At 41.7% G+C, this 27,601-nt stretch overlaps 1 protein-coding gene across 1 annotated transcript in view; it reads right to left on the minus strand.

Moving 5' to 3' along the window:
* Window positions 1-27,601, minus strand: part of scin (scinderin) — a 102,728-nt gene that overhangs the window by 62,759 nt on the left and 12,368 nt on the right. The window contains exon 4 of the mRNA XM_078422015.1: window positions 13,432-13,581. Coding sequence (XP_078278141.1) covers window positions 13,432-13,581 — 150 coding nt within the window. The remainder of the gene's footprint in view (window positions 1-13,431; window positions 13,582-27,601) is intronic.

Genomic DNA, 27,601 nt, shown 5'->3' on the forward strand with positions numbered 1-27,601 from the left:
ACATCATTTATTTGTTTTGAGGTTGATTGGAATTTATCTCACGTGGACCAATTTCCACGGCTGCGGTTTCATTTTAAATAAAAACCTCAGGATAAGTTGTCTTGCTTTTCATCTTTGAGGCAAAAATAAATATTCGGTTCTACTTCATTATTTACAGAAAGGGCTGAATTAGTGCATCGCATGACACTTTGTCTGTGGATTATTTATTGGCCACGTGTTCATGCTGCAGTGTGCTGTGTGCTTTGTGATGTACTTCTACAGTCTGCCGACATGGCACAGTCCCATATTGGTTGGGCGGGAGACAGGCACCAAATTAGCAGCAGTTATATTCTTACAGTGTGAATTTAAAGTTATTTATGCAGTAATTATATGATGCCATTGCGTAAATAACTGAGTGGGTAATGTTGATTGTTGTTCTCCAAACCAGTAGGGACATGGAGGTTTGGGGCCTCATCTTGTGTTGCTGCTTTGGTCTTTGCCATATGCTACTTTGGCGATCTTTGTAAAGGTTGTGCTTGCAGATGATGTGTTCAACAGGTATGAAGAAAATAAATAAAGTTCTTGAAGGATGAAGCAACCTTTACCTTTACAGTGGTGCACCTGTGGAGTTCACAAGTTCACAAGTTATAGGGTAGAATGAGGCCATTCGGCCCATCGAGTCTATGCCATTCAATCACGGCTGATCAGTGCCTCCTAATCCCATTTTGTGCCTTCTCCCCAGCTGCTGCCTGACGGCGTTAGAGACCCGGGTTCGATCCTGTCCTTGGGTGCTGTTTGCATGGAGTTTGACCGCTATCCCCGTGAACACGTGGGTTTCTTAAGGGTGCTCCCCTTTCCTCTCACATGCTAAAGACGTGTGGGTTTGTAGGATAATTGGCCTCTGTCAGTAGTGTGTAGGGAGTGGATGCAGAAGTGGGATATCATAGAACTAGTTTGAAGGGATGATTGATGGTCGGTGTGGACTCGGTTGGCCTAAGGACCTGTTTTCAAGCTGTATCTTTCATACAATCAGGACAAAAACCTCCATCCTTTTTTAAAAGTCAAGGTAATAGCATATTGATGCGAGAGAAAAGTTATTCCTGATGTCAGGTAAGCAGGAAGGGAAGGAAAATCTGACAATTGTTTTCTTTTAAAACTAAATACGGAAAGCAAATAATCCCCAACAGAAGGCCTGATAGCAGTACTCAACTTTCAATCCCAGGCAGAAGAGGAATTTTGCGAGATATCTCTGATGAATGTAGATGGGTTTCTCGCATTCAGTGTGGCTGGAGCCTCTACATGCAATTGAATGAATTTAACCCTCCTGAACCCAGAGCAATTGTGAAAAGCACCAAATGCCTGTAAAATCACACCTCGACAGTGAGAAAAAGAATAATTATCCAGCATCTAAATTTAAGTTTCCGATGGTTTCTTTAAGAAAAATCGGTGGTGAAGGCAGGGTTGTCCTTCGTGCGGCTGAACTTGTGCTCAGCTCTGCAATCTTGGCTGAAGTAACAGCTTCTAAAATAGCAGCCTGTGACAAGTCCGTTTAACACCCTGATCGACATGGTGTTCTGCTTGCCTCTGCTAACAAGTCCACTTTCTCACTAGGAATGTAATACTTCAGGTGTCACATTTAAGGTGCAAAATAAATGCAGCAAGATATGCTGGCAGTGCACACACTATATTGGTTCCTGGAGATTGCTGTGGTCCACAGCATCAAACTAAGGTTGGCTTTAGGCCTATTTTTTGCAGCCGGTCACCTCCCCAGTTGCTTAGATGAAACAACATCTCAAGCAGCTCTGTATTTTAATAAATAAAACCAGATTCAGGGACAGTTTCTTCCCAGCTGTTATCAGGCAACTGAATCATCCTACCACAACCAGAGAACAGCGCAGAACTACTATCTACCTCCCTGATGTCCCTCAGACTATCCTTGACCAGACTTTGCGGGCTTTACCTTGCATGAAACGTTATTCCCTTATCATGTATCTATACATTGTAAATGGATCGATTGTAATCATGTATTGTTTTTCTGCTGACTGGTTAACACGCAACAAAAGCTTTTTACTGTACTCGGTACACGTGGCAATAAACTCCACTGAACTGAAACGGAACTGAAATATCTCAAGCTCCAGCAAAGTAAAGCCTTCAGGCAATGCCTTTGACAAGGTGCTGAAGGTGATGGCTGGTGAGTAATAGCTGAAGTGAAGCAAGTGATGGTGCAAGGTTGGTAGCCAGAGGTATCACCTACTGAGCTAAGGTGCGGATTGCACTGTAAGCATTCTTTCCTTTAAATGCTAAAACTTAAGTTTCTTTCCTAGTGATTTTAAGATTAATACTTCTGCACAAAATCAAAACAAAATGACTCACTGTAAAGATAAAAATAATAAAGCAAAGGCCCATTAACCACTTATTTGTGTAATAAGTGAGCTATTTCAGTCACATCAAATGGCAGAGCAGAGGTGGTGCTAGAGGCCAAATGCATCTATGTAAAAGAAGATAAAGCTTTAGTTTTAGTTTTAGAGATACAGTGGGGAAACAGGCCCTTCGGCCCACCAAGTCTGAGCTGACCAGCGATCAGTCTGCACACAAACCTGCACACACTAGGGAAGGTTTTAATACAACTTACCGAAACCATTTAACTTACAAACCGGTAGGTCTTTGGAGTGTGGGAGGAAACCAGAGCATCCGGAGAAAACCCATGCGGTCACAGGGAGAACGTACAAACTCCATACAGACAGCACCTGTAGTCACGATCGAACCCAGGTCTTTGGCTCTGCAAGGCAGCAACTCTAGCACTGCGCCACTTTACAGCCCAATAAAAAGCTATTTCACCTGCATTAATGGGGCTGGTGGCTGTCTCGGCAGCTAAATGGGCAACCTCTGTGCCCAATACAACCAGGAAGCGACCAGAATAAATCCCATCCCATCAGAACTTGAGAAAGCCACAGCCCTGTATAATGCACAAGCTGAGGGAACAGATTGACAGAGAACAGGAGGAGAGATGGTGTGACATGCCTGACTTTTTGTTGTTGTTTTTGCTGATCACAGTCATAAGGTAAGTAGACCATTATAATGAAAGTAAATATTCAAAAATCATTAAACAATAAAAAAATAATTAAAGGATAAACACTTTGAAATGATTAAAGGATTAGACTCAAGTAATGAAACTTCAGCAATAATCTACCTTTGCCCTCTCGTTTACATGCCTAAAGTTCCCATTAAACTCTCACAGGATGGGATCTGAGATGTAATTCACAGATTCATGCTGGGACCGAGGCCAGCTGTTGAACTCCACATGATGTGCAGAAACAATGCCACATGCAGCCCTGTTGTCATTCAGTAGGCCTGGATGCTGCACTCATTAACGTGTGTGCACAGGAGGCCACGTTGGGTGCATCAAAAGCAGTCGATGAGGTTAGAGGAGATGGATGTGAATCTCTGGCTCACCTGGAAGGGATGCTGGGCTCCCTAGATATAGATGAGGGAGGAGGTACAGGGACAAGTGTTACATGCCCTGCGGTGCCAGAGGAATGTACCTGGGGAGGAGACCATTTCGATGGGAAGGGATTGAGAGTTGGGGAAAGTGTCCTTGCAAGCGACAGAGTGGGTGGGCAAAGGTGTAGTCCAGATAACCGTGGGAGTCAGTGGGTTTATTGTAAACAACAGTCGATAGTCTGTCCCATGATGGAAACGGAGAGGTCAAGAAAGGAGAGAGACGTGTCAGAGATAGTTCAAGTGAACCAAAGAGTTGAGGAAGGAGTGGTCAGAGAGTCTGGGTAAATATGAGGGCAGGATGGAAGTTAGTAGTAAAGTTGATGAAATCATGAGTTTTGCAGAAGGAAGCCCCGATGCAGTGAAGAAAGAGTTGGGAATGGTGCTGAGGTACATTTGGAACAAGGACTGTTGAACGTAACCAACAAAAATAAAGGTATAGCTGGGGCCCATATGGGTAACCATGGCTACACTTTCAGACTTGAAAAGAGTGAGAGGAGCTAAAAGAGAAGTTATTGAGGGTGAGGAAAAGTTCCACCAAGTGCAGGAGAGTGTGGTAGTTGAAGGGGACTGATTGTGTCTCTGTTCAAGGAAGAATCAGAGGACCCAAGACCTTCCTGATCAGGAATGGAGGTGCAAAGGAACTGGATGTCCATAGTAAAAATGTGGCGAAGAGGGTCTAGGAACTGAAAGTTATCAAAGTCAGATGTAGGTTGGAAATGGTCTGGACAAATTGACTAACAAATGAGTAAGTGGGACCAGAACAGGCAGAAACAGTAGGGCAGACGTGCTTGTGGACTTTGGACAGGAGATCAAAACAGCCAATATGTGTTTGAAGAGCTATAAGATTTGAGGTTGTGGAGGGGTGATCATCAGAGGCAATAAGATAGGCAAGTGTGTGGGTGAGAACGTGTCTGAGAGCTGGCACCTGGTCTCAGCCTGGTAGTCAGCCTGGCACATTACACCCTTTTCAGCAAGTTTGATAACTGTATTGGGATTGTTTCTAAATGAGCGATGGGTTGTGCATTCAGGGAGGGTGAGATTGGAGTGGGTAAGGGAAGTGGAGAAGATGTCTGATGTCTCGAAGTGTTATGCTTTGTTCAGAGATATAGTGCGGAAACAGGCCCTTCAGCCCAACGAATCCGCACTGACCAGCGATCCCCGCACGTTAAGGCTACCCTCCACACACTAGGGACAATTTACACATACACCAAGCCAATTAACCTACATACCTGTACGTCCTTGGAATGTGGGACAAACCGAAGATCTCGCAGAAAAGCCACGCAGGTCACGGGGAGAATGTACAAACTCCATACAGACAGCACCCATGGTCGGGATTGAACCCGGGTCTCTGGCACTGCAAGCGCTGTAAGGCAGCAACTCTACCGCTGCGCCACCATGCCACTCTTGAAAATATTGTGTATTTATTAATTCATGGAATACAGATATTGCTGACATTGCCAAGATGTACTGTCGATCCCTAATTGCCCAGGAACTGAGGAGGCAGTTAAGGACCAACCTCTTAGCTGGTCAGCAACAGTGACAGCAACCCAGATTGGTGTAAGGGAAACAGATTCCTGCCCTTGAGGTTTATTGGTAAACGAGCTGGGCTTTTACAGTTATCCAATGATTTAATGGTTAATATTACTGAGCCTAGAGTTTATTTTTAACTACATGAATCTAAATTCCCCAGCTGTCATGGTGGGAATTGAACTTCAAACCCCAGATTAATGGTCCAAGCCTTTGGATGCTCTCACCTGCAGTGTTGTTTTCTTGTATGCTTTATATAATTTCTTGGCTACAAATCAACCAAATACCATTTTTTAATCTGCTGAATCTCCTTCCTCATATAATCATAATTCTTTTATACAACAGAGGAGCAAAACTTTGAAAATAAAACGATTACACAAATTACTGTGCAGCAAAGGTATATTTATTAAATCTACCATTATAGAACACAACCTTGTGGGATCACAGTTCAAATTGCAAAGCTAAGTACAGGTCTCCATAACCAATCTTACCAGGGTGCAAATTATTAAATCACTCCACGTTCATCCTACTCTCCCATATCAAGATGAGAGAAATCATCATCAAAGTTCAATGCATTTTATAAACCTCAAGAGGGATGTTAGATTTGAATATGATTTCCTCTTCCAAAGTAGTGGGTTAATCATAAGATCATAAGTGATAGGAGTAGAATTAGGCCATCGACCAATCAAGTCTACTCTACCATTCAATCATGGCTGATCTATTTCTCCCTCCTAACCCTGTTCTCCTGTCTTCTCCCCAAATCCTCTGACACCTGTACTAATCAAGAATCTATCTATCTTTGCCTTAAATATATCCACTGACAGCCTCAACAGCCTTCTGTGGCAAAGAGTTCCACATATTCACCACCCTCTGACTAAAGAAATTCCTCCTCATCTCCTTCCTAAAAGAATACCCTTTAATTCTGATGCTATGGCTTCTAGTCCTCGTCTCTCCCACTAGTGGAAACATCCTCTCTACATCCACTCTATCCAAGCCTTTCACTATTCTGCACATTTCAATGAGGTTCCCCCCTCTTCTTCTAATTTAACAGACACCCCAACAATAGAATTTGATGCTGTTTTCATTAATTCCTTTGAAAGTGGTTGAAATTATTTGATTTGGATTTAAGTCAAGCATTACTTATTGATTGAGATTAATCGTGATAATAATTCCTGTGTTGCTTAGGAGATGGGATAACATTGTGCTGTGTGTGGAATAAAATAAAGAACTGAACAGTGGGGATGCAGAAGAGAAAAATATAGTTTACTAGACCGTGGACCCGTTGGGCCTAAACCTCTCTTACATTGGTGCAGCACCCTCTCCTCCCCCCTCCCCCTCCCCTCTCTATCCCCTCCCCTCTCCCCTCTCCCCCCTCCCCTACCATCTCCTCCCTCCTCCCCTCCCCACCCTCCCCTCCCCCTCCCCCCTCCCTTCCCCCCTCCCCCTCTCCCTCCCTCTTCCCCTCCCCATCACCCTCACCCTCCCCCCAATCCATCCCCCTCGATCCCCCTTATCCTCCCTCCTCCCCCTCCTTCCCTCCCTCCAATCCCCCTCCCTTCGTCCCTCCCTCCCCCTTCCTCCCTAAGAGATAGTTTTCAACTTTAAAATGTGAATAACTTTAAAAATATAACACCGATTTCAATGAAACTTGTTCCATTAGCAACAAAGGGACGACGGTGAGTGAGGTGGGCCTAAAATTGTTGTGCTATCATGTACCGTTTTGGCTGTAGTTCAGGAACAAACAAACAAGAATTTTAGTATATAGATGTTTGCTTAGCAACCACATTCATAAAAAATGGCACATTTTTAATCCTGAAACATTAACCTTGTTTCTCTCTTGACACCCTCGGTCCTGCTGAGTTCCAGTATTTTTAAACAATTCAGGCCATATTTATACAATTTTTCTCTCTTAGAAGAGAAAAATATATGAATAGCAGATTGTAAGTGATCTGATCAAGGATAAATTCAATGGGGTAAAGAACCCTTTATCTAATCCCAAGCTTTCCAATATTCTTGGGTATAAATATACATAAAGAAATTTCAATAAATATTGCTTTTGCCTGAAGATGAGGTGGTTGAGTTGATGTGAAGATAGAGACGTGGAATTTATTTTGCTGGTTTGAAAGGTTTATTTATTTTTTCCTATATTAGAAAGTCTGAAGATAAAAGCAGGGATATCATCTATCTTAATAAATGCTGTTATTTGAACTTCTCCTATCCTTTAATGGGGTTCTGTTTTTTGGTTTCCATAGACTAGAATAATTCATTTGATATCAGCAATAAAATTTAATGATGAGGAACTACATTCAAAATCCTACAGATGGATATGTGAGATAGAAAGGGGATTCTAATGTGCTCTCATCCAGGTGATATGCTTGAGCAGCCAAAATACTACACTTATTATTTATCTTACTGAATAAAGGGAGTAATTTGGCCTTTAAATTCTAATTTCACAATACCATTTCAATAAAGCAATCATGAAAACGTCATGCAAAGTGGAATTGTAATTACCCAGAACAGCTTTACATAAGGTACTGGAGCCAGTGGGGTGGGATCAAATATACTGTAACGGCCAAAGTCAAAGGGATATAAAGATTAGGGAAGGAGGAGGTGGCAGGTGATTTTAAGAAGTGGAAGAGATAAAGTGAATAGGGAGATAGCGAGACATGTGGGTTTTAATATCTAATGTTAAGCACAGGCAGAGGTGTTAAGGGCATAGAAGCTGGTTAAAATAGTGCGTAGTCTGATGAGTTTTAGATGGGCCACATTTCAATGAAAAGTAAAGGATGGGAAATTTGCCAGGCTGTATTCGAGTTCTGGTGTAACTCAGCGGGTCAGGCGGCATCCCTGGAGAAAAAGAATAGATGATGTTTGGGGTTGGGATCCTTCTTCAGCCTGATTAAGAGGGTGGGAAAGTTGGGGAGGGGGGTGAGCTAGAAGAGAAGAGAGGAGGGCCAGGACAAAGCATGGCAGGTAATAATAAATATAGGCAAGGGGGTTTGAAAGGCAGATGGATGGACGAAGGCCAGAAATGAAAAAACAGAAGGTATGAGACAGAAGGATTGAAGATATAGTCCTGGATAGAGCCCTTATATAGTGGGAGGGGAGGGGGAGGGGGAGGGATGAGGGGTGAACAAATTGAAAATGTATGGATGAAGTTACAGGGAAGGAGAATGCAGGAGAGGTTACTGAAGTCTCCAGAGGTAATAGGATAGAAATATTAAGAAGGGATAAGTTCAAGCAAAATTGGGTCCAATGTGAGAAGAGGGGTGGTGAATACTGAACTAAAGGTGTCATATTTGAATGCACGCAGTTTACAGAACAAAATGTATGAGCTTTAGGCACAAAAAGTTGGAGTAACTCAGCGGGACTGGCAGCATCTCTGGAGAGAAGGAATGGGTGACGTTTCGGGTCGAGACCCTTCAATGGATGAGCTTATAGCACAGTTGGAAATTGGTAGGTACGATGTTGTAGGCATTATAGAAACGTGGCTGAAGAGGATTGAAGCTGGGAGCTGAATATTCATGGTTCCATGTCCTATCAAAAAGACAGATGGGTGGGCAAAGAGGGTGTGGTAGCTATGTTGGTAAGGAATGAAATTCAGTGCTTAGAAAGGGGTGACATAGGATCAGAAGATGTCGAGTCCTCGTGGGTAGAGCGAAGAAACTGTAAGGGTAAAAAGGCCCTCATTGGAGTTATTTGCAGGCTTCCAAACAGGAGCCAGCAAATAGGGTACAAATTACATCAGGAGGTGCAATTGGCATGTAAGAAAAGCATGTTGGAGTGGTCATGAGGGATTTCAATATGCAGGTAGACTGGGAAAATCAGGTTGATACTGCATCTCAAGAGAAGGAATTTGTAGAATGACTATGAGATGGCTTATTAATGCAGCTAGTGCAGCCTACTAGGGAAAAATCAATTCTAGATTTGGTATTGAGTAACAAATCAGATGTGATTTGGGAGCTTAAGGAAAAGTTGATTGGAAAAGGACTAGCAGGAATGAGCAGCAATGGCAGGAGTTTCTGGGAATAATTCAGAAAAGCAGAATCTTTTCATCCCAAAGATGAAGAAAGATTCTAAGGGGAGAATGAGATGACCATGATTGACAAGGGAAGTCAAAGACAATATAAAACTATAAGAGAAGGCATATAATATTGCAAGGATTAGTAATAAATTAGAGGATTAGGAAGCTTTTAAAAAACAACAGAAGGCAATACAAAGAGAAAATATGATGGCCAATAACATACAAGAAGATAGCAAAAGTTTCTTCAGATATAAAAAGAGTAATAGAGAGGTAAGAGTGGATATTGGACCACTGGAAAATGACGCTGGAGAAATGCTGATGGGGAATAAAGAAATGGCAGATGAATTTAACACATTTTTTACATCAGTTTTCACAGTGGAAGACATCACAGTGTGCCTGAAATTCAAGAGGGTCAGGGGGTAGAAGTTAGTGGAATGGCTATTACTCAGGAGAAAGTGCTTGGGAAGCCGAAAGAGGACAAATCACCTGGGCCAGATGGACTACATCCCAGGGTTCTGAAAGAGGTGGCTTTAGAGATTGTGGAGGCATTCGTGGTGATCTTTCAAAAATTACTAGAGTTGGGAGTGGTTCCAGAGGATTGGGAAATTGCGAATGTTACTCTACTGTTCAAGAAGGGAGCAAAGGAAAAGAGGGGAAACTATAGGTTGGTTAGCCTGATGGCAGTGATTGTTAAGGTTTAAGAGTGCATTATAAAGGGTGAGGTTTTCAAGTACTTAGAAGCACATGGATCAACAGGATGCGATGGTGACACAAGTGACTGCAGATGCTGGAATCTTGATCAAAAAACAAAGTGCTGGAGGAACATGATCTGTGGAGGAGAATGGGCAGGCAGCATTTCAGATTGGGAACCTTCTTCACACTGGGGAAATGGAAAGACAGTATTTTGGGTCGGGACCAACTGATTTCCTCCTGCATTTTTTATTGCTCAGGATGAGATGATGAGCAGGCTAGTACAATTGAAAGCTATGGTTATAGAAAAGAGAAAGAATAAGTGGCAAGAAAACAATGTTCCTGATTGGAACAATAACAAATATTATTGGGTGTTATTTATAGTGTAGAATGCATTGACTTGAAAATATGTTATCAATAATGATATCCGACGAGGAGATCCTATCTTTCCTCATCTTGCATTCTCCAGCATTCTGCTAATATCACATTTTCACCTCTTTCTCTCCTACATTAAGGTGGAACTTTGACATAGTTTGTGAATATCATCACAAACAAAACCAACCCTAATGTCACCCTAATGCCCAATCTCCATTACTGGTGCAAAAAGCCTAAGAATTCAGCTCTGGGCTTCATACCAATTCTAATTATTTCTTTAAGCACAAGAAATCCTCATAATTGTTTTGCCTATTATTTTAATAGAATATTCATGGGTTTTAACTTTGAAAATCAAATTGAAGTCAAAGTTCAAATATGCCCATTAACAAGTTGATTATGACCTTAACATTTGAATGGTAACTGCAAGAAAGAATTGCGATTGTTTTCCTAACATAGTTGTAGAGGTTAATTTTAGAGCTCCTGCAGTCATACAAATTGTTATAAGATGACCGATTGCAGATGATCGCAGCCAATATGTTGCCATTCTACTTACTTCAACAGCATATCCTGTTGTGAGCCATTATCAATGCCATTCTACACTCAGTAATTAACAATTGATCAGCACAGCACAGGAACAGAGAGAGACACGCAAAGCTGGAGTAACTCAGCGGGTTAAGCAGTATCTCTGAGGAAAAGGAATAGGTGAGGTTTCGGGTCGAGACCCTTCTTCAGACTGATCCAAAACAACACGTCCAGAGATGCTGTCTGACCCGCTGAGTTACTCCAGCTTTTAGTATCCATCTTCAGTTTAAACCAGCATCTGCAGTTCCATCCTAGGAACAGGAACAGGCTCTTCATCCCATAAAGTCCGTGCCAAACATGTCAGATCAAATTACTCCCTTCGGCCTGCATGTGACCCAGTTTAAGATTTTAAAATGCTCATTTTGAATGCAGACTTTTTTTGATGCATAGGTCTCGGCTGTTCCAATGTCACCATTATGAAAATGTAATATTTCATAGAACCAATTTTCTTTGGTGGTACCATTATCACAAATACAACTCTTTTAGAGATGATTATGGTATTTATTCACAAAATGCTGGAGTAACTCAGCAGGTCAGGCAGCATCTCGGGAGAGAAGGAATGGGTGACGTTTCGGGTCGAGACCATTCTTCAGACTGAGATGAAACTAGTTTGGTGTGCTTTTAGAGATGAAACTAGTTTGGTGTGCTCATACGAAATAAAAATTGAAAGATTGGCAGCAGGTTTTGTATCTCATGCATTTCCAGCATCTGCAGTTTCTCCAGTCTCCTTTATAACTCTTTTCCAGTGCCTGATGTAAGTACGCCGGCTGCGGGAGCCAAGATCGCCTCGACAACGGAAGGTTCGAGTGCCCCGACCGTGGGAGAACAAAGAAGATTGAACTTTTTTTGCCTTCCATCACAGTGAGGAATGTGGGGGAGTCGCTGTGGTGGATGTTCATGTTAAAAATGTATTTGTGTGTCTTGTTGCTCTTTATTGGCATGACTGTATGGCAAATCAAATTCCTCGTATGTTGCAAAACATACTTGGCTAATAAAGTACTATTGTGATTAAATCGTAACCCTGGGTGCTGTCTGGATGGAGTTTGCACGTTCTCCCTGTGACCATGTGGGTTTCCTTCGAGGATTCTAGTTTTCTCCCACATCCCAAAGACGAGCAGATTTGTAGGTTAACTGGCCTCTGTAAATTGCCCCTTGTGTACCGGAAGTGGACGAGAAAGTGGAATGACATAGAATTAGTGTGAACGGGTGATCAATGGTCGACTTACACTCGTTGGGCCGAGGAGCCTCTTTCCATATTGTACCTCTAAATTAAACTAAACCATACTAAACTAGACTGAACAAAACTAAACTAAACTAAACAAAACTAAACTAAACTGAACTAATCATCCTCTGTTATACAAATAATTTCCACTTACTTCCTGTCATCGCTGAATTGCCTGGGTATTTTTTGGATTGTGTTCCTACTTTTGTGCAATCTCAAGATTACTCAAAGCTGAATCGTGCTGATAAATACTTTCAGTCCCATGACAAATTGCCGACATTTACATGATAAATGTGAGATGATCAGGTCCACAATGTTTTTGGTGGGCAAGTTCAGCCTTCCAAGTCCAGTTAGGCATGGGGCTACATGAAGCTTTGCTGCTACTTCAGACAGCTCTACTCAGTAAAATATCTGCCCTTCTTTCCTAGCAGCAAACTCCTCAACCATCATGCAATTCCAACTGCTCTGCTTTATGCTGAAAGTTTTTAATACCGATAAAGTAGTATCTGTCCATTTAGTTCTTCTCAGAATTTTTAATGAAATTAACTTGGTGACTTATTTCCTCCTCTGTAAAGTTGCTTGTGTCTTGCCACTTAAAGCAAGGCATTGATGACAGTTTCTAAATCAAGCTGTGGTCACAAGAAGGACAGGAGGAATTAGGCATTTGAGGATGATCGTAGAGCTCGTTGCAAGAAGATTTAGTTTAGTATAGTTTTTGGTTGGCATTACAACATGGAAACAGGCCCTTCGGTCCACTGAGACCACACTGATTATCAATCACCCATTGACACAGGTTCGATGCAATCCCACTTTCACATCCGGTCCCTTCACACCAGAGGCAATTTTCAGAGGCCAAGTAACCTACACACCCACATGACTTTGGGGTGTGGGAGGAAACAAAAACATCCAGAGGATATCCATGCAGTCACAGAAAGGATGTGCATCCAAACACAGACAGCATCCAAAGTTGGTATTGAAGCTCCAACCGCGGGGCCTGCGGACTTTAACATCGTGAAGCCCACGGTCTCTGGTAAGAAGAGGCCGACTCGGGAGCTCCATGCCGCGGATAGAGTTTCAACCGCCCCGAGGCAGGAGTTTCGATCACCCTGACAGGGGCTCCGATCATCGGCTGCGGAGAGCTTTGATCGCCCCGACTACGGATGTTTTGACTGCCCCGACCGCGGGCGAAAAAAGAAGAAGGAGATTGAACTTTATTGCCTTCCATCACAGTGAGAAATGTGGAATCCACTGTGATGGATGTTTATGTTAACTTTTATGTGGTTGTGTGTCTTGTTGCTTTTCACTTAGTATGGCTGTATGGTAACTTAAATTTCACTGTACCTTAACTGGTACATGTGACAATAAACTGACCTTGAAACCTTGAACTAGGATCTTGGGTGCTATGAGATAGCAGCTCTGCCAGCTCTGCCACATTGCTGCCCTGTTGGCCTTGATGGGTATGGGATGATGGTGCGATGATTCCTTTTAGATGTTATTTATAACAAAATATAATTGCAAATAAAGCTCTTACCTGAATGAGATCTTTTGGCTCATGGCCCTCCTCAACAACAATAAGTTGTGCTCTGCCATTTCTTTCATTGTCTCGAATGCCCGCAGCAACTTGAGCAGCCTTGAGACGCTCATATCTATTGCACTTTGATCCACACCACTGATGAATGACCTGTTGAGTGAGCAGAAGGTTAAAAATATTAGGCCCAAAGTCTTTCATAATTGTCACCTCAGTAATTTGAACTGTATGATGATATTATGATTATGTCACTGGACTAATAATGCAAACAATTAGACAAATGATGTCAGATATATAAATTCTAAGAATTTTAATTCAAACAGTTAATTTAAGGATTATATACATAGAATTAAAAAATACTTGTGGCTCCTGCCGACCATATTGTTATAAAATCTGATCTAACTCATTGCTGCCTTTTAGGAATGGAAATTGGCTGTCAATGTTTAGTTTAGTTTAGAGATACAGCGCGGAAACAGGTCCTTCGGCCCACCGAGTCCGCCCCGAGCAGTGATCCCCACACATGAATGCTATCGGACACACACGAGGGATAATTTACATTTATACCGATTAATCTACAAACCTACGTCTTTGGAGTGTGGGAAGAAACCAAAGATCTCAGAGAAAACCCACACAGGTCATGAGAAGAACGTACAAACTCCGTACAGACAGCGCCCGTACTCAGGATCGAACCCGGGTCTCTGGTGCTGTAAGGCAGCAACTCTACTGCTGCGCCACCATGACATTTAGATTTTCTCTGGTATGGTTTAACAAGCCATCCCGTTCAAAAGCAATGACGACAGACAATGCCCACATCCCAGAAGTCAAAGAAAACTTGAAAATCTTTGCCTGTGTTGCACTCAGCAAGCACATCAAAAGCTCTGCAACTTTTCTGGTTATCAATCATTTTCATCACTAAATTTTACAGTTTGTCATGTAAATGTAGGGGATGCATCTTGAGAGAAGGTATTGAGAGAAGATTTAAAAATATAGGTTCAATTTGAATGAGAGTTGTTACATGATAATGGTAAATAAGGTGGTGCAAAAATGGTGGCGCTACGGTGTACCGTTTTGGCTGTGCGAACCATAAAAGTTATGCTTTGCACAAACACACATACACACGGACAAAATGTAGTAATATATAGACAGACAGACAGACAGACAGACAGACAGACAGACAGACAGACAGACAGACAGACAGACAGACAGATAGATAGATAGATAGATAGATAGATAGATAGATAGATAGATAGATAGATAGATAGATAGATAGATAGATAGATAGATAGATAGATAGATAGATAGATAGATAGATAGATAGATAGATAGATAGATAGATAGATAGATAGATAGATAGATAGATAGAGTGATAGATAGATAGATAGATAGATAATATAGCTTGGATATTTGTAAATCAAATGCCATTATTAAAACTTATTTTGTTGCATGAAATGATCATGAAATAACAAAGAATAATAAAGAGAAAAATTAAGATATTAATGCAGATGGGTTTCACATTAGATCCAATTTTAAAGATTTTTACACTTAGTTTATAACCAATGTAGAAACATTCTTAAAGTTTAGAGAACAGCTGTTTATTTTTTAATTTGTATAGCTGCTTTATGACAGCAATAACTGAGATTGCTTTTCCCCATTGTGACCTTGCAGCTCATTCAGTTGATCAGCATTGCAAACAGGAAATAATGGCAGAGGTCTGCTTCCTCATTGCTTTACCTGCTTTATGTTGTCGAGATTTCCATAGATTCCAAACACAACACACACAGGCCTATAATTTTGTGTTGCTGAGGATCAAAGACAGGAGGAGGTTCTCCTAACCTTCTTGTCCCTGCACCCTCCATGGTGAGCCAAGCAAACGAGCACTTAAGCAAGCCAGAAGGTTGGAGTGAAGCAGAGATGTTTCAGGGGTTTTATCCCCAATCACAAAACAATGGGTTGACCATGGGTTGGAGGTGGGATATGAGGTAGGTTGATTAGCTGTGCTATCACTGGCTCACAGTAGGAAAATCTGATGCTTAATGTTTGACTGAGGCAACACTTGCTTGCAATGAACTTGTCCAACATCAGAAGGTCAGAAGGTCATAAGTGATAGGAGCAGAATTAGGCCATTCGGCCCATCTGGTCTACTCCGCCATTCAATCATGGCTGATCTATCTCTCCCTCCTAACCCCATTCTCCTGCCTTCTCCCCATAACATCTGACACCCCTGACATCCAATGTAAAAAAAGACTACAGATGCTGAAAAGCTGAAATAGAAAAAGAAAATGCGAGAAAAACTCAGTAAGTCTGGAATCATCTGAGGAGAGACAAACAGTTAACATTTAGGTTGGGGGCCCTTCATTAAAACTCAGAAAGAGAGAAGTTTGTTAATTGGGATAAAAGAGACGGTGGAGCAGAGCAATGGGTGAACTAAGGGAATTTTGTGAATAGTGAGTGAGGCAATAATGAGAGGGTGAAATAATGGGGCTAATAAGGGGCAGTTATGACCCTTTAAAATGTTTTAATAATGACATTTGACTTACAAATATCTAAGCTATATTATACTCTACATTTTTAGCACTTGAAAATACTCTTCATTAGATCTTCAATAATACCTTCTTTCAAGATGCAATCATTAGATCTTCAATAATACCTTCTCTACATTTACATGACAAACTGTAAAATTCAGTTATGAAAATGATAAAATGGGATCTAATGTGCAACCCATCTGCATTCATATTTTAATGTTTCTCTTTATTATTCTTTGTTATTCAGTCTATCTGTCACCCTTTGAACGTGCAGCACTACACTCACAAAGAACTAAACCTGACATTGTCAACAAACCTGCTGACGAGGGTGGCACAGTTGCAGCCTCGTGACCTGACCACCATCCCACAGATGCATCTGCACAACTCCCACTGAATCTTAACCTCAAACATGAACATCAGGCCATTGTCACCCACTCAGATCTCATTTCCTCTGGAGATCTTCTTACCTCAGCTTCCATACTTGTTGTATCACAGCTCTGTATAGCCATGTCTACTTTCTACAGAAGCTCCACAATCAGTTCTGCCCAGGCAGACCCATTGTTTCAGCCGGCTCTTGCCCCATTGAACATGTTTTCCTAGTAGGACTCCATTCTTTCTTCCCTGATCCAGTCCTTTCCGTTAACATCCACCATACTTCGGATGCCCTCCACCACTTTGAGCACCTTCACTTCCCTGGTCACTAACCGATTCACCTCCATCCCACATCAGGAGGGTTCTGAGGGCTCTCCCCTTCTTCCTTCAACAAACACTTAACCAAGATCACAAGAAACTGCAGAGAGTCGTGGACGCAGCCTAGTCCATCACCCAAACCAGCCTCCCCAGCATCCGGTCCATCAATGTTCACACTCCCTCACGAAAGCAGCCAACATAATCGAGGAATAGTGACACCCTGGTCATTCTCTCATCTTCCCTCTCCCGTTGGGCAGAAAATGCAGAAGCACAAAAGCGCATATCACCATTTGCAGGAACAGCGTCCCTGCTCATTTTAGACATTTGAACAAACCTCTGACATGTTATCATGAACTTCTAAGTACTCCGTAAACTCATCCTTTATAATGGGCTTATAATAAAATCTTACCAACCATTGAAGTCAGACTAACCGGCCTATAGATTCTACTATTTTGCTTTGCTCCCTTCTTGTACAGCAGGGTAATATTGGCAATTTTCCAATGGTCTGGAACCACTCCTGACTCTAGTGATTCTTGAAATATCACTGTTAATGCCCCCACAATCTCTAAAACCGCCTCTTTCAGAACCCTTGGGTGCATTCCATCCGGTCCAGGTGACTTATCCACCTTCAGCCCTTTCAGCTTCCCACACTCCTTCTCCTTAGTAATAGCCACTCCACTAACATCCACGCCCTGACTCTCTTGAATTTCAGGCACATTGCTGGTGTCTTCCACTGTGAAGACTGATGCGGAAAAGTTATTCATTATTTCAGCAGGTTGAATTGTGTTAACTATTGGTGAAACAGCAGCACTTTAATCACCGCTTACTGAAATGTCTCACCTGAATGAAATTTTTCCTCATTTATATTTCTGCTGATATCTGCACCATAAAATAGATAACATGTTGTGGAAACAATGAGACTTTATTTATCCAACAAAAGGAAACCATCTATTTGACACCGAATGCCAGAATTCAGTAGGTATTATATCCCTTACTTTTCACTTAACAGGATGATATACAGTATTTCTTAAAGAATTCAGTTATCATTTTTTCTGTTTGGTGAATGTTTTATTTCTCTCCAGAAGGGAATGGCTTCAAACATCTCTTACAGGACCTGACCACATAACTGTGGGTGACATCTCGGTGCAATATTGAGGGAAGGTTGTACTATCACAAGTTGCACAAATTAGATGCTAAACTGAGCTTCCATCTCAGTTGGTGTTTGAGCTGCTCCAAAATAATCCAATGATAGACTTTTTGAAAGTTCCTATCAACAGGATTGGAAAGGTTTGGAGAGATATGACTCAAATGCAGGCAAATGGAACTAGCATCTTGGTTGGCATGGGCGAGTTGGGCTGAAGGGCCTGTATCTTTGCTGTATGACTCTCTGCCTGTATAACCATTGACCTTGCATCGCTTTCATTAGAACAAGAAAGCTAGTGGTTAGCAACTCGACCAATCTGCAAACCCATTAATTACCTCTCGCATTCACATCCATATTATTAATATATGTGTCACATGCTTCCAATCACAAAAGAAAAAACATTCATCAATAGCCCCTGCTTCTTATTATTACCAAGTTGATTTTGGATCCAATTTACTCGCGTTCCTTGGACTGCATGGGCTCTCCAACGTCAAAGGCTTGACTGAAGTCCAAACAACAATTGCACTGCCCTCATCGATACACGTCGTAACCTCGCCAAAAGATTCTTTAAATTGGTCAGACAAAATTTGGCCTGACAAAGCTGCCCACTCTTTGATCAATCCCTGCCTTTCCAAGTAAAGATTCATGCAGTCCCACAGGAGTTTTTTTCCCCAATATTTTCCCAATCACTTTTGTAAAAAATAACTGGCATGTAATTGCCTGGCTAATCCTTGCTGCCCTTCTTGAATAAAGGTGCTACATTTGCTGTCCTCCAGTCCTCTGCACCTCACCTGTGGCCAGCAGACATTTAAAAGTCTCTATCAGAGCCTCTCCTGTCTCCTTCCTTGCATCCCACAGCAGCCTGGGGCACATCTCACCAGACTCTGGGGAAATTATCCATTTTAAGCATGCTGATATGTCAAATACCTTCCCCCGCACAAATGGATAAAAGCACTTTACAATTCTCAGAATATTGGTTGACTGATCTCAGCTGAGTTATTTTTAAAGAGCAGGTAATTGGATGCTGAGTAATTGCATTCTGCAAAGAACCATTAGGAGGGATGGTCACTTTTGACCATTCTCACATCCACAGAAAACAAACAGTCAAAACTGTGACAGACTTGTATGACCTTTTGAGTGAAAAACATAATGGCAGCAATGCCATTAGAATGCAAAGAGATAAAAATAGATACAAAATATGTTATTTCTATGATATCATTGAAACCTCAAAAAATTGCAGGAGTAGCCAAGTCTTCCATGCCATTCAATACAATCATGGATGATCCTCTATCTCAATTCTATATTCCCACAGTCTTCAAAACATTCTATTCCTTTTATGAATAGATATCTATCTATCTTTTGAAATATATTTAGCGCTTGGGCTTCTATAACCTTCTGTGGTAGAGAGTTCCACAGGTTCTCTGCCATTTGAATAAAGAGTTCCTCCTCACGTCAGCCCAGACTATCCTACTCTGTATCCTCATCCTGTGACCTTGATCTCAGACCCTCTGGCTGGCGTAAACATTCTCCTTGCACCCAGCCCATCAAGCCCTTCCAGAAATGTGCAGGTTCCAATGAGATCTTCTCTCATTCTTCTAAGCTTGAATGAATGCAACCTTAGTCGACTCAATTTTTCCTCTTCCTCCCACTCAGTAATGTTCAATGTAATATTTCACATTGTTGCTCATTTCCTAGTCTACTTGCTCCCCTTCCCTATTGTAAAATATTAAACATGTTCTACCAGGTTCTGTTGGCGTGAAAGAGAGATATGTCAGAAAGGACTCTCTTGAACTTCTACAGGTGTGTAGTCGAGAGGATATTGACTGATCACATCACGGCCTGGTTTGGCAATTTATTACCCTTTCCCCTTTTGTCTGCACTAAATTTGTCTGAAGGTCCATGGAAATCTTTCTACAACTGGGTGGTGTGTCGTCTACTGAAGCTATGACAAATAATCTGGAGGATTGTTGCAGCATCTTTGGCTGCAAATGGAACAAACAACTCATTCTTGCAACACAAACCTCAGCAACCACATTCTGCATCATCAAGACATAGCAAATATTTTATCACGCTAAGTATGTTTTTGACCTACATATTTCGCTAGAATCAGTTCCGCTTGAACTATTTCTGGTTTAACTCAGGAGCAATATTCCAAATTTCAACCTTCCCAGAAGATAAAGTTAATTTAATATTAAATATTTGATTTGACAGAAACTACATATATTCTGCCTATATTCTATCAGACAAATGTAAAACAAAATATATATTTCTGTGGAAAATAACAATGAAACAATCTACAGGGCGGCACAGTTGCACACGGTAGCGCAGAGGTAGAGTTGCTGCCTTACAGCGTCAGAGACCCGGATTCGATCCTGGTGCAGTCTCTACGGAGTTTGTACGTTCTCCCCATAGCCTTGTGGGTTTTTCCCCGGGTGCTCCGGTTTCCTCCCATGCTCCCAAGATGTACAGGTTTACATGTTAATTGGCTTTGATAAAAATTGTAAATTTTCCCTAGTGTGTGTCGGATAGTGCTAATGTACGGGGATCACTGGTCAGTGTGGATTCGGGGCCAAAACCCCAGTTTCCATTTAGGTCCTCTAAACTAAATTAAACTAAACTAAACTAAACAAAAGAATGAAGTTCGAAATTACTCCAAGTCTGAGCAATCCAAAGGCATTAGTGGAATCCCTGGTACTCCACAGTTTCCCTCTAATTCTCACACCATCATCAGTCTGAAGAAGGGTCTTGACCCGAAACGTCACCCAGTCCTTCTCTCCTGAGATGCTGCCTGACCTGCTGAGTTACTCCAGCACTTTGTGAATAAACACCATCTGAATGGTTCTTGCAATGCTGCTAAAACAAACATCCTGAACACATACTTTACACATATTATAATTTAACAGATACTTTACACATCTGTGGGAGACAATTGCAGGATTGGGCCATGGAACACAATTCTGAACCAAGCCTTCCTCCATTTTCTGCCTTGGAATCAGCAATGACAACAGGATCGCAGGAAGACTGTGCAAACTCCACACAGACAGTACCCAAGGTCAATTCGAACCTGGGTCTCTGGCACTGTGAGGCAGCAGCTCTACCAGCTGTGCCACTCTGCCACCAATGTGTTGTTAATGATTAAACTGGAAATCATCACCAGCAGGATTGAACACACATAGAATAGCTTTTATACACAAACTGGGAATAAAATATGCATAACCGGATCTACTTTCTAAGCAATAGAGGTTAAGAACAGAAGGAAAAAGCAGTAAACATGACAGGCGATCATGACATCCAATGCCTCCACTCCTCCATTCCAACACATCCTGGCTGCACTGTGTGACATCCAACCATCCACAAAGTTTCACTGAAGAAACTTATCAAAACTTATTTGATAGCACTTTTCAAGCCTGTCACTTCCACCTCCTTAGATAGACACAAAAAGCTGGAATAACTCAGCGGGTCTGGAGAAAAGGAAGAGGTGACGTTTCGGGTCGAGAGCCACTCGTCTGAAGGGTGTCGACCCAAAACGTCAGCGATTCCTTTTGACTAGAGATGCTGTCTGACCTGCTGAGTTACTCTAGCTATTAATTCACAAAATGCTGGAGTAACTCAGCAGGTCAGGCAGCATCTCAGGAGAGAAGGAATGGGTGACGTTTCGGGTCGAGACCCTTCTTCAGACTTCTTCAGACTCCAGCCTTTTGTGTCTATCTTTGGTTCAAATCAGCATCTGCAGTTCCTTCCTGCACACTTCCACCACCTTCATGGTTAAGAGAACACTATCAATCCAAAGATCTCACCCGATCCTAACTTGAAAATACATCTGTTTTCCTTCAACATTGGCAGGTTAGATCCTGGAATCTCCTACTCTGCTGTAACATGGGAATGCATTGCATTCAACAGTGGGCTTCAAGAAAATGGGGGTCAGTGTCAAGTTCAGTGGTTCTCAAGGACACCCAAATGTAGGCAATTAACAACAGCCTTGCCAGTGATATCACATCATGAGAATAAATAAGTAAAGTAAAGAATTTACTCTGTGAAAAGTGAACCTCCTGAAGTTTGCTGAACTGATAACAGCGGAATAAAATGAAGTCATAAAACCAGCTGAAAAGTGGGATGGTTTAATGTGGTTTATTTATATTATCACGTCTACCGAGATATAATTAAAATACTTTGTTTTGCTTTTGGAAATGTTTATTCTGCAGCTGCAATCAGATCACATAAGACAATAATTAAGCAGGGACTGGCGATTAGTTAAACCTTTGAGGGCATAGCACCAACAACCACATTCAGTGCATGCTGTAAATCTTCGTAACATTCAGGGTGACATGAAACTGTCACACTTCCAGGAAAGTGCATGGTCAGGAAATGAATGAATGAATCCACTCAGAAGTGTATGTTCCAAATTCAAACTGAATGTTAATAATTTTTTTGCTGTTACCAGTTGGAGAATGAACATGATTTTTGTACAAGGTTTTAAAGTCCTATCAGATGATTCAGATGAAAACCAAGCTGCCCATTCTACCATAAAGTTGGGAAAAATTATTCCTGCCCAAGAAAGTGAGCAGTACAAAGAATATCAATAAAGCACCTTTGCACTCCTAACGTGCAGCTTGTGATAACTTTGTCCAGAAGGCACAGATATTCATCAGATGTAGCGTTCTTTACCTTTGGCTCCGCTTTGCTTCCTGCCAGTCCACTAATGAAAACATGCATAAAATGTCTCTTACATTGGACTAAACCACAGCCCCATTGCCTGTTGCCATGCACTTTCAAAACTGCTTTTATTCACTGGTTCCTCATAAAAGCCAACTTTGTTTTCAAAGCACAGTGTTTGTTTCTGCTAACAAAAATATGCTTTTTCTTTAACTAAACACTAGCCAATGGAATGTTGGCCTTCATAACAAGAGGAGTTGTATAGGAGCAAAGAGGTCCTTCTGCAGTTGTACAGGGCCCTAGTGAGACCGCACCTGGAGTACTGTGTGCAGTTTTGGTCTCCAGATTTGTGGAAGGATATTCTTGCTATTGAGGGCGTGCAGCGTAGGTTTACTAGAATGGCGGGACTGCCATATGTTGAAAGACTGGAGCGACTAGGCTTGTATACACTGGAATTTAGAAGGATGAGAGGGGATCATATCGAAACATATAAGATTATTAAGGGGTTGGACACGTTAGAGGCAGGAAACATGTTCCCGATGTTGGGGGAGTCCAGAACCAGGGGCCACAATTTAAGAATAAGGGGTAGGCCATTTAGAACGGAGATGAGGAAAACATTTTTCAGTCAGAGACTTGTAAATCTGTGGAATTCTCTGCCTCAGAAGGCAGTGGAGGCCAATTCTCTGAATGCATTCAAGAGAGAGCTTGATAGAGCTCTTAAGGATAGCGGAGTTAGGAGGTATGGGGAGAAGGCAGGAACGGGGTACTGATTGAAAATGATCAGCCATGATCACATTGAATGGTGGTGCTGGCTCAAAGGGCCGAATGGCCTCCTCCTGCACCTATTGTCTATTGTCGATTGTCTAGCTAATTTAAACTTTCTCCACAGAGCGTTAACCTTGGCCCAGCAAACCAGTCACCCTTTAAATGTCTTAGCATAATCAGGTTAAATGTGTAGCAGCTGACTATCTGCTGCAAACACAGCAGTCTATTCAGCCAGATTTATGACTCTATTTTGTTTCTCTGGAATCAGGATAGGAAAATTTCAGGAGTTTAGCTTTTCACAAAATGAATGTTCCTTCTATTTATTCCCATGATGTGACATCGCTGGCAAGGATCCAGAGACTGGGACATAACATTCAGACTGACGTTCCATGCAGCTCCAAGGGAAAGATTCACTGTTGAAGGCTCATAAGACCACAAGCTAATAATGCATAGGAGCAACATTAGGCCATTCAACCCATCGTGTCTACTCCACCATCCAGCATAGTTGATCTATTTTTCCTTAGCCCTAACAGTTAGGTCATATATGAATCCATGGCAGCAGTCCAAAGAAAGGCAATAGTTTCTCTCTGAAGGGAGGCACAGTGGTGCAGTGGTAGAGTTGCTGCCTTTCAGCACCAGAGACCTGGGTTTGATCTTGACTACGGTTTCTGTCTGTATGGAGTTTGTACGTTCTCCCTGCAACTGCATGGGTTTGCTCCGTGTGCTCCAGTTTCCTCCCGCATTCCAAAGACGTACAGGTTTGTAGGTTAATTGACTTTATTAAAAATAGTAAACTGCCCCGAGTGTACGGGGTAATTACTGGTCGGCCTGAACTCGGTGGGCCGAAGGGATGTTTCCATGCTGTATCTCTAAAATCTACGGTCTAAAGAGAGAAACTCTTAAACATTTAACTCTTAAGCAAATACTGGAAATAGGAACAGGTTATCTGGTTATTATTCATCCAGATCTTGTTAAGTTGGTTGCCTGACTGAAATTGCTGCCCAGACACATACCTACCTTGTTCATGTGTGGAGGGGCAATCTCATCAGCCAGAAGCATCCCGTGTTACATGACATGGTCTTAATAGTACCAGTATCTCTGGGCCAGGCACTGAAGAAGCACTGATCTCCCAAACCCAAAATACTCCTGGAAGCTTAGACAGTCATTAACCTGTTCAGTGACACCCCCGAGAATACTCGGGCATGGCCAATAGTGTGAAACAAAACTTGGCAGTGAACAGTTAAGGCCCTCAATGGTTCAATGGTTCCTATCTCCTATGTCCATCTTTGAGGCCTATCAATGCTGTGCAGGAGTTTGTATAATACTGAAATATTTCTGACATAAAGATGCATTAAGAAACCATTAAATATTCAGAAACTATGAAACATAAAATAAATGAATAAAAATTGCAAAATTAAAACAATAAAATTATTAAGGTTAAGTTAATGCACCTAAAACACAAAAAAAATTACACTAAAATTAAATATATATATTTTAAATGTGTTTATCTTTGCTCATTTTCAGCCATAATCCCTGCTGAAATCAATGGTGGGGACTTCACAACAAGACCAAATCTGTCAGGAAGCCCCACACTTTTCCATTTCACTTGTTGGAAACTTGGCATTAACCAACAATTGCTGTTTGTAGGACTTGACTAAAATGATTGTCCTGAACCCTACATCAGAAAAGTGAATGGACTTCAAAAGTACTTCAGTGGTTGTAATGATGTCTTTATATGGTGTTGTATATAAATGTATTATTTGGTTCAAAGTTGAATCAATTTATTTTTAAACTTCCTGTGCAACATGGCAGTAATGTTCTGGGTAGGAAGAACTGATGCAGTCTTTACATTGCAAGAAGTAGCAAAAGAATACATCAACAGGTTGGACCAGCTGTAGCAGTTAATCAAGCTGATCGCCTTGCTATCCCAAACATGGTTTTTTTTTTGTGGCATTGAGGAAGACAATAGACAATAGGTTCAGGAGTAGGCCATTCAGCCCTTCGAGCCAGCACTGTCATTCAATGTGACCTGATCATTCACAATCAGTACCCCGTTCCTGCATACTCCCCATACCCCCTGACTCTGCTATCATTAAGAGCTCTCTCTTGAAAGCATCCAGAGAATGGCCTCTACTGCCTTCTGAGGCAGAGAATTCCACAGATTTACAACTCTCTGACTGAAAAAGTTTTTCCTCATCTCCGTTCTAAATGGCCTACCCCTTATTCTTTCAGGCATGCTTTCTACTGGAAATGAAGACAGATTAGCTTAAAAGGAGTAGGATATGGGCATGGGGCTGTAAATAAAAGTAACACTTTTTAATAGACAAGAAACAATAAACTGTGGATGCTGGGTCACAGAAAAAGACAGTGTATAAAATCATGAGAGGGATAGATCGGGTAGATGCACAGAGTCTCTTGCTCTGAGTAGATGAATCGAGGACCAGAGGACATAGGTTTAAGATGAAGGGGAAAAGAATTGATAGGAATCTGAGGGGGAACTTTTTCACACAAAGGGTCGTGGGTGTATGGAACAAGCTGCCAGAGGACGTAATTGAGGCTGGGACTATCCCAACGTTTAAGAAACAGTTAGACATGGATAGGCCAGGTTTGGAGGGATATGGACCAAATGTGGGCAGGTGGGACTAGTATAGATGGGACAAAAAGCTGGCTGAAGGGCCTGTTTCCACGCTGTATCACTCTACGACCCTAAGTGCTGGAGTAGCTCAGCATGCCAGGCAGCATCTCTGGTGAACGGTGACATTTCAGGTTGGGACCCTCCTTCAGAACTTCATCAGTCAGAAAAAGAGTCCCTACCCAAAATAGGCTCATTTAGTTGCAATAGCATGACGAGAGAGGGCAAGAGAGAATACATGCTGGTTTAGTATGGCAGCACACTTCAGAAGAATTGTTGCATGAGCTGTCTTGCAGAGACAGCAACAGAATAATGTACCATTTCTCTCAGTACTAGAACTGCAGGCTGCCACTGGCAAATTTTTAATGATCTGGTGAGATTAGACAAATTAACATACAAACTGCCACATGGTTGCTGACAAGATGATGCATTGACTAGGTTCCCATGAGAATAAAGAAAAAAAGCACAACAAATTAAATTGTACCTAATTGTGCCCATTTTACAGATATTAAACAGGGTAAAGGCCAGTTTTGGGAGTGTCGTAGTTGAATTATTGTTCAGGCATCTCTGGCAATGGGCAAAAACAGGTAATGCACTACTTATGGCATGCATGTTCAGACTCATAGCAGAGATTATGATTGTTACATCTGGTATTCAAAAACAGTCTTAGAAGATGGCTTCTGAAAGCTTAAATTTCAACACTTTTATTTCCCCCTGTGAAGCTGCAGGAGCAATAATGTGTGCCATCATTCCACACAAGGTGGACCTACCTTAGGCTAATAAAACAAGTTTCAAGATTCAACAACATTTAGCAGATGAAAGAACTGCAGGAGACTCTGGATACATGTCTAATACATGCAAATAAGGCCTGATAAGGAGTGGGCCCATGGTTTGTGGTGGAAGTATTGTGGCAATGTGCATGCAGCTAGTTATGTCTCCGGCAGTGAGCTGTGGCTATTGCTAGTACTTGGTGAGAAAAGGAAGGAAAAAAACTGTGGTAGAAAGCTCGAGGGAACTTAGTGAACTCACAGAGACAACCCAAACATTGCTGCTATCCTTCTGAAACACTATGTCCTCTCACCCATGCTATGCAACTTCTCAAGAGGTCGATTGCTTTTACTGAAAATTATAGTCAAAGAGTTTGCAAGCTTCTTGCTGCAGGCAGATCAGAGCTGGGTAATCACCTGGCTCCCTTTGATCTCTCGATTATATGAGCAGGGAATTAGCTTGATTATTTATTGTAAGTAATAATATGTGATATAAAATGAAGATAAGATTGGCAACTGAGAGAACAAATATGGTATGCATACATAATGTGTACGAAGGAACTGCAGATGTTGGTTTAAACCGAAGATAGACACAAAAAGCTGGAGTAACTCAGCAGGACAGGCAGCGCCTCTGGAGAGAAGGAATGGGTGAGCTACTCCAGCTTTTTGTGTCTATCTTTGGTATGCATACATAATTGTGCTTGAATTTTTAAGGCAATTCACAGTCATCTTCCAGCAATCCCAGTTCCAGACCTGATAATGGTGATATTTTGTTTAACATAGAACATAGAACAGTACAGCACAGGAGCAGGCCCTCCAGATCTAATGCATATTTTCAATATTTCCTATTTTTATTTCTAGAATCTGCAGTTTGTTTGATTTTCAATGTCTTCCAAATCTTGTATTTCCCAGGACCCACCCACAATCAAATATACTTGGTGCTTACATTCTTGTTTTTCTTTGTTAGACAATTGTGTTAATAGACATGACTTTATTGAGC

This window comes from Rhinoraja longicauda, chromosome 2 (assembly GCF_053455715.1).
Source record: "Rhinoraja longicauda isolate Sanriku21f chromosome 2, sRhiLon1.1, whole genome shotgun sequence".
Lineage (NCBI taxonomy): Eukaryota > Metazoa > Chordata > Chondrichthyes > Rajiformes > Arhynchobatidae > Rhinoraja > Rhinoraja longicauda.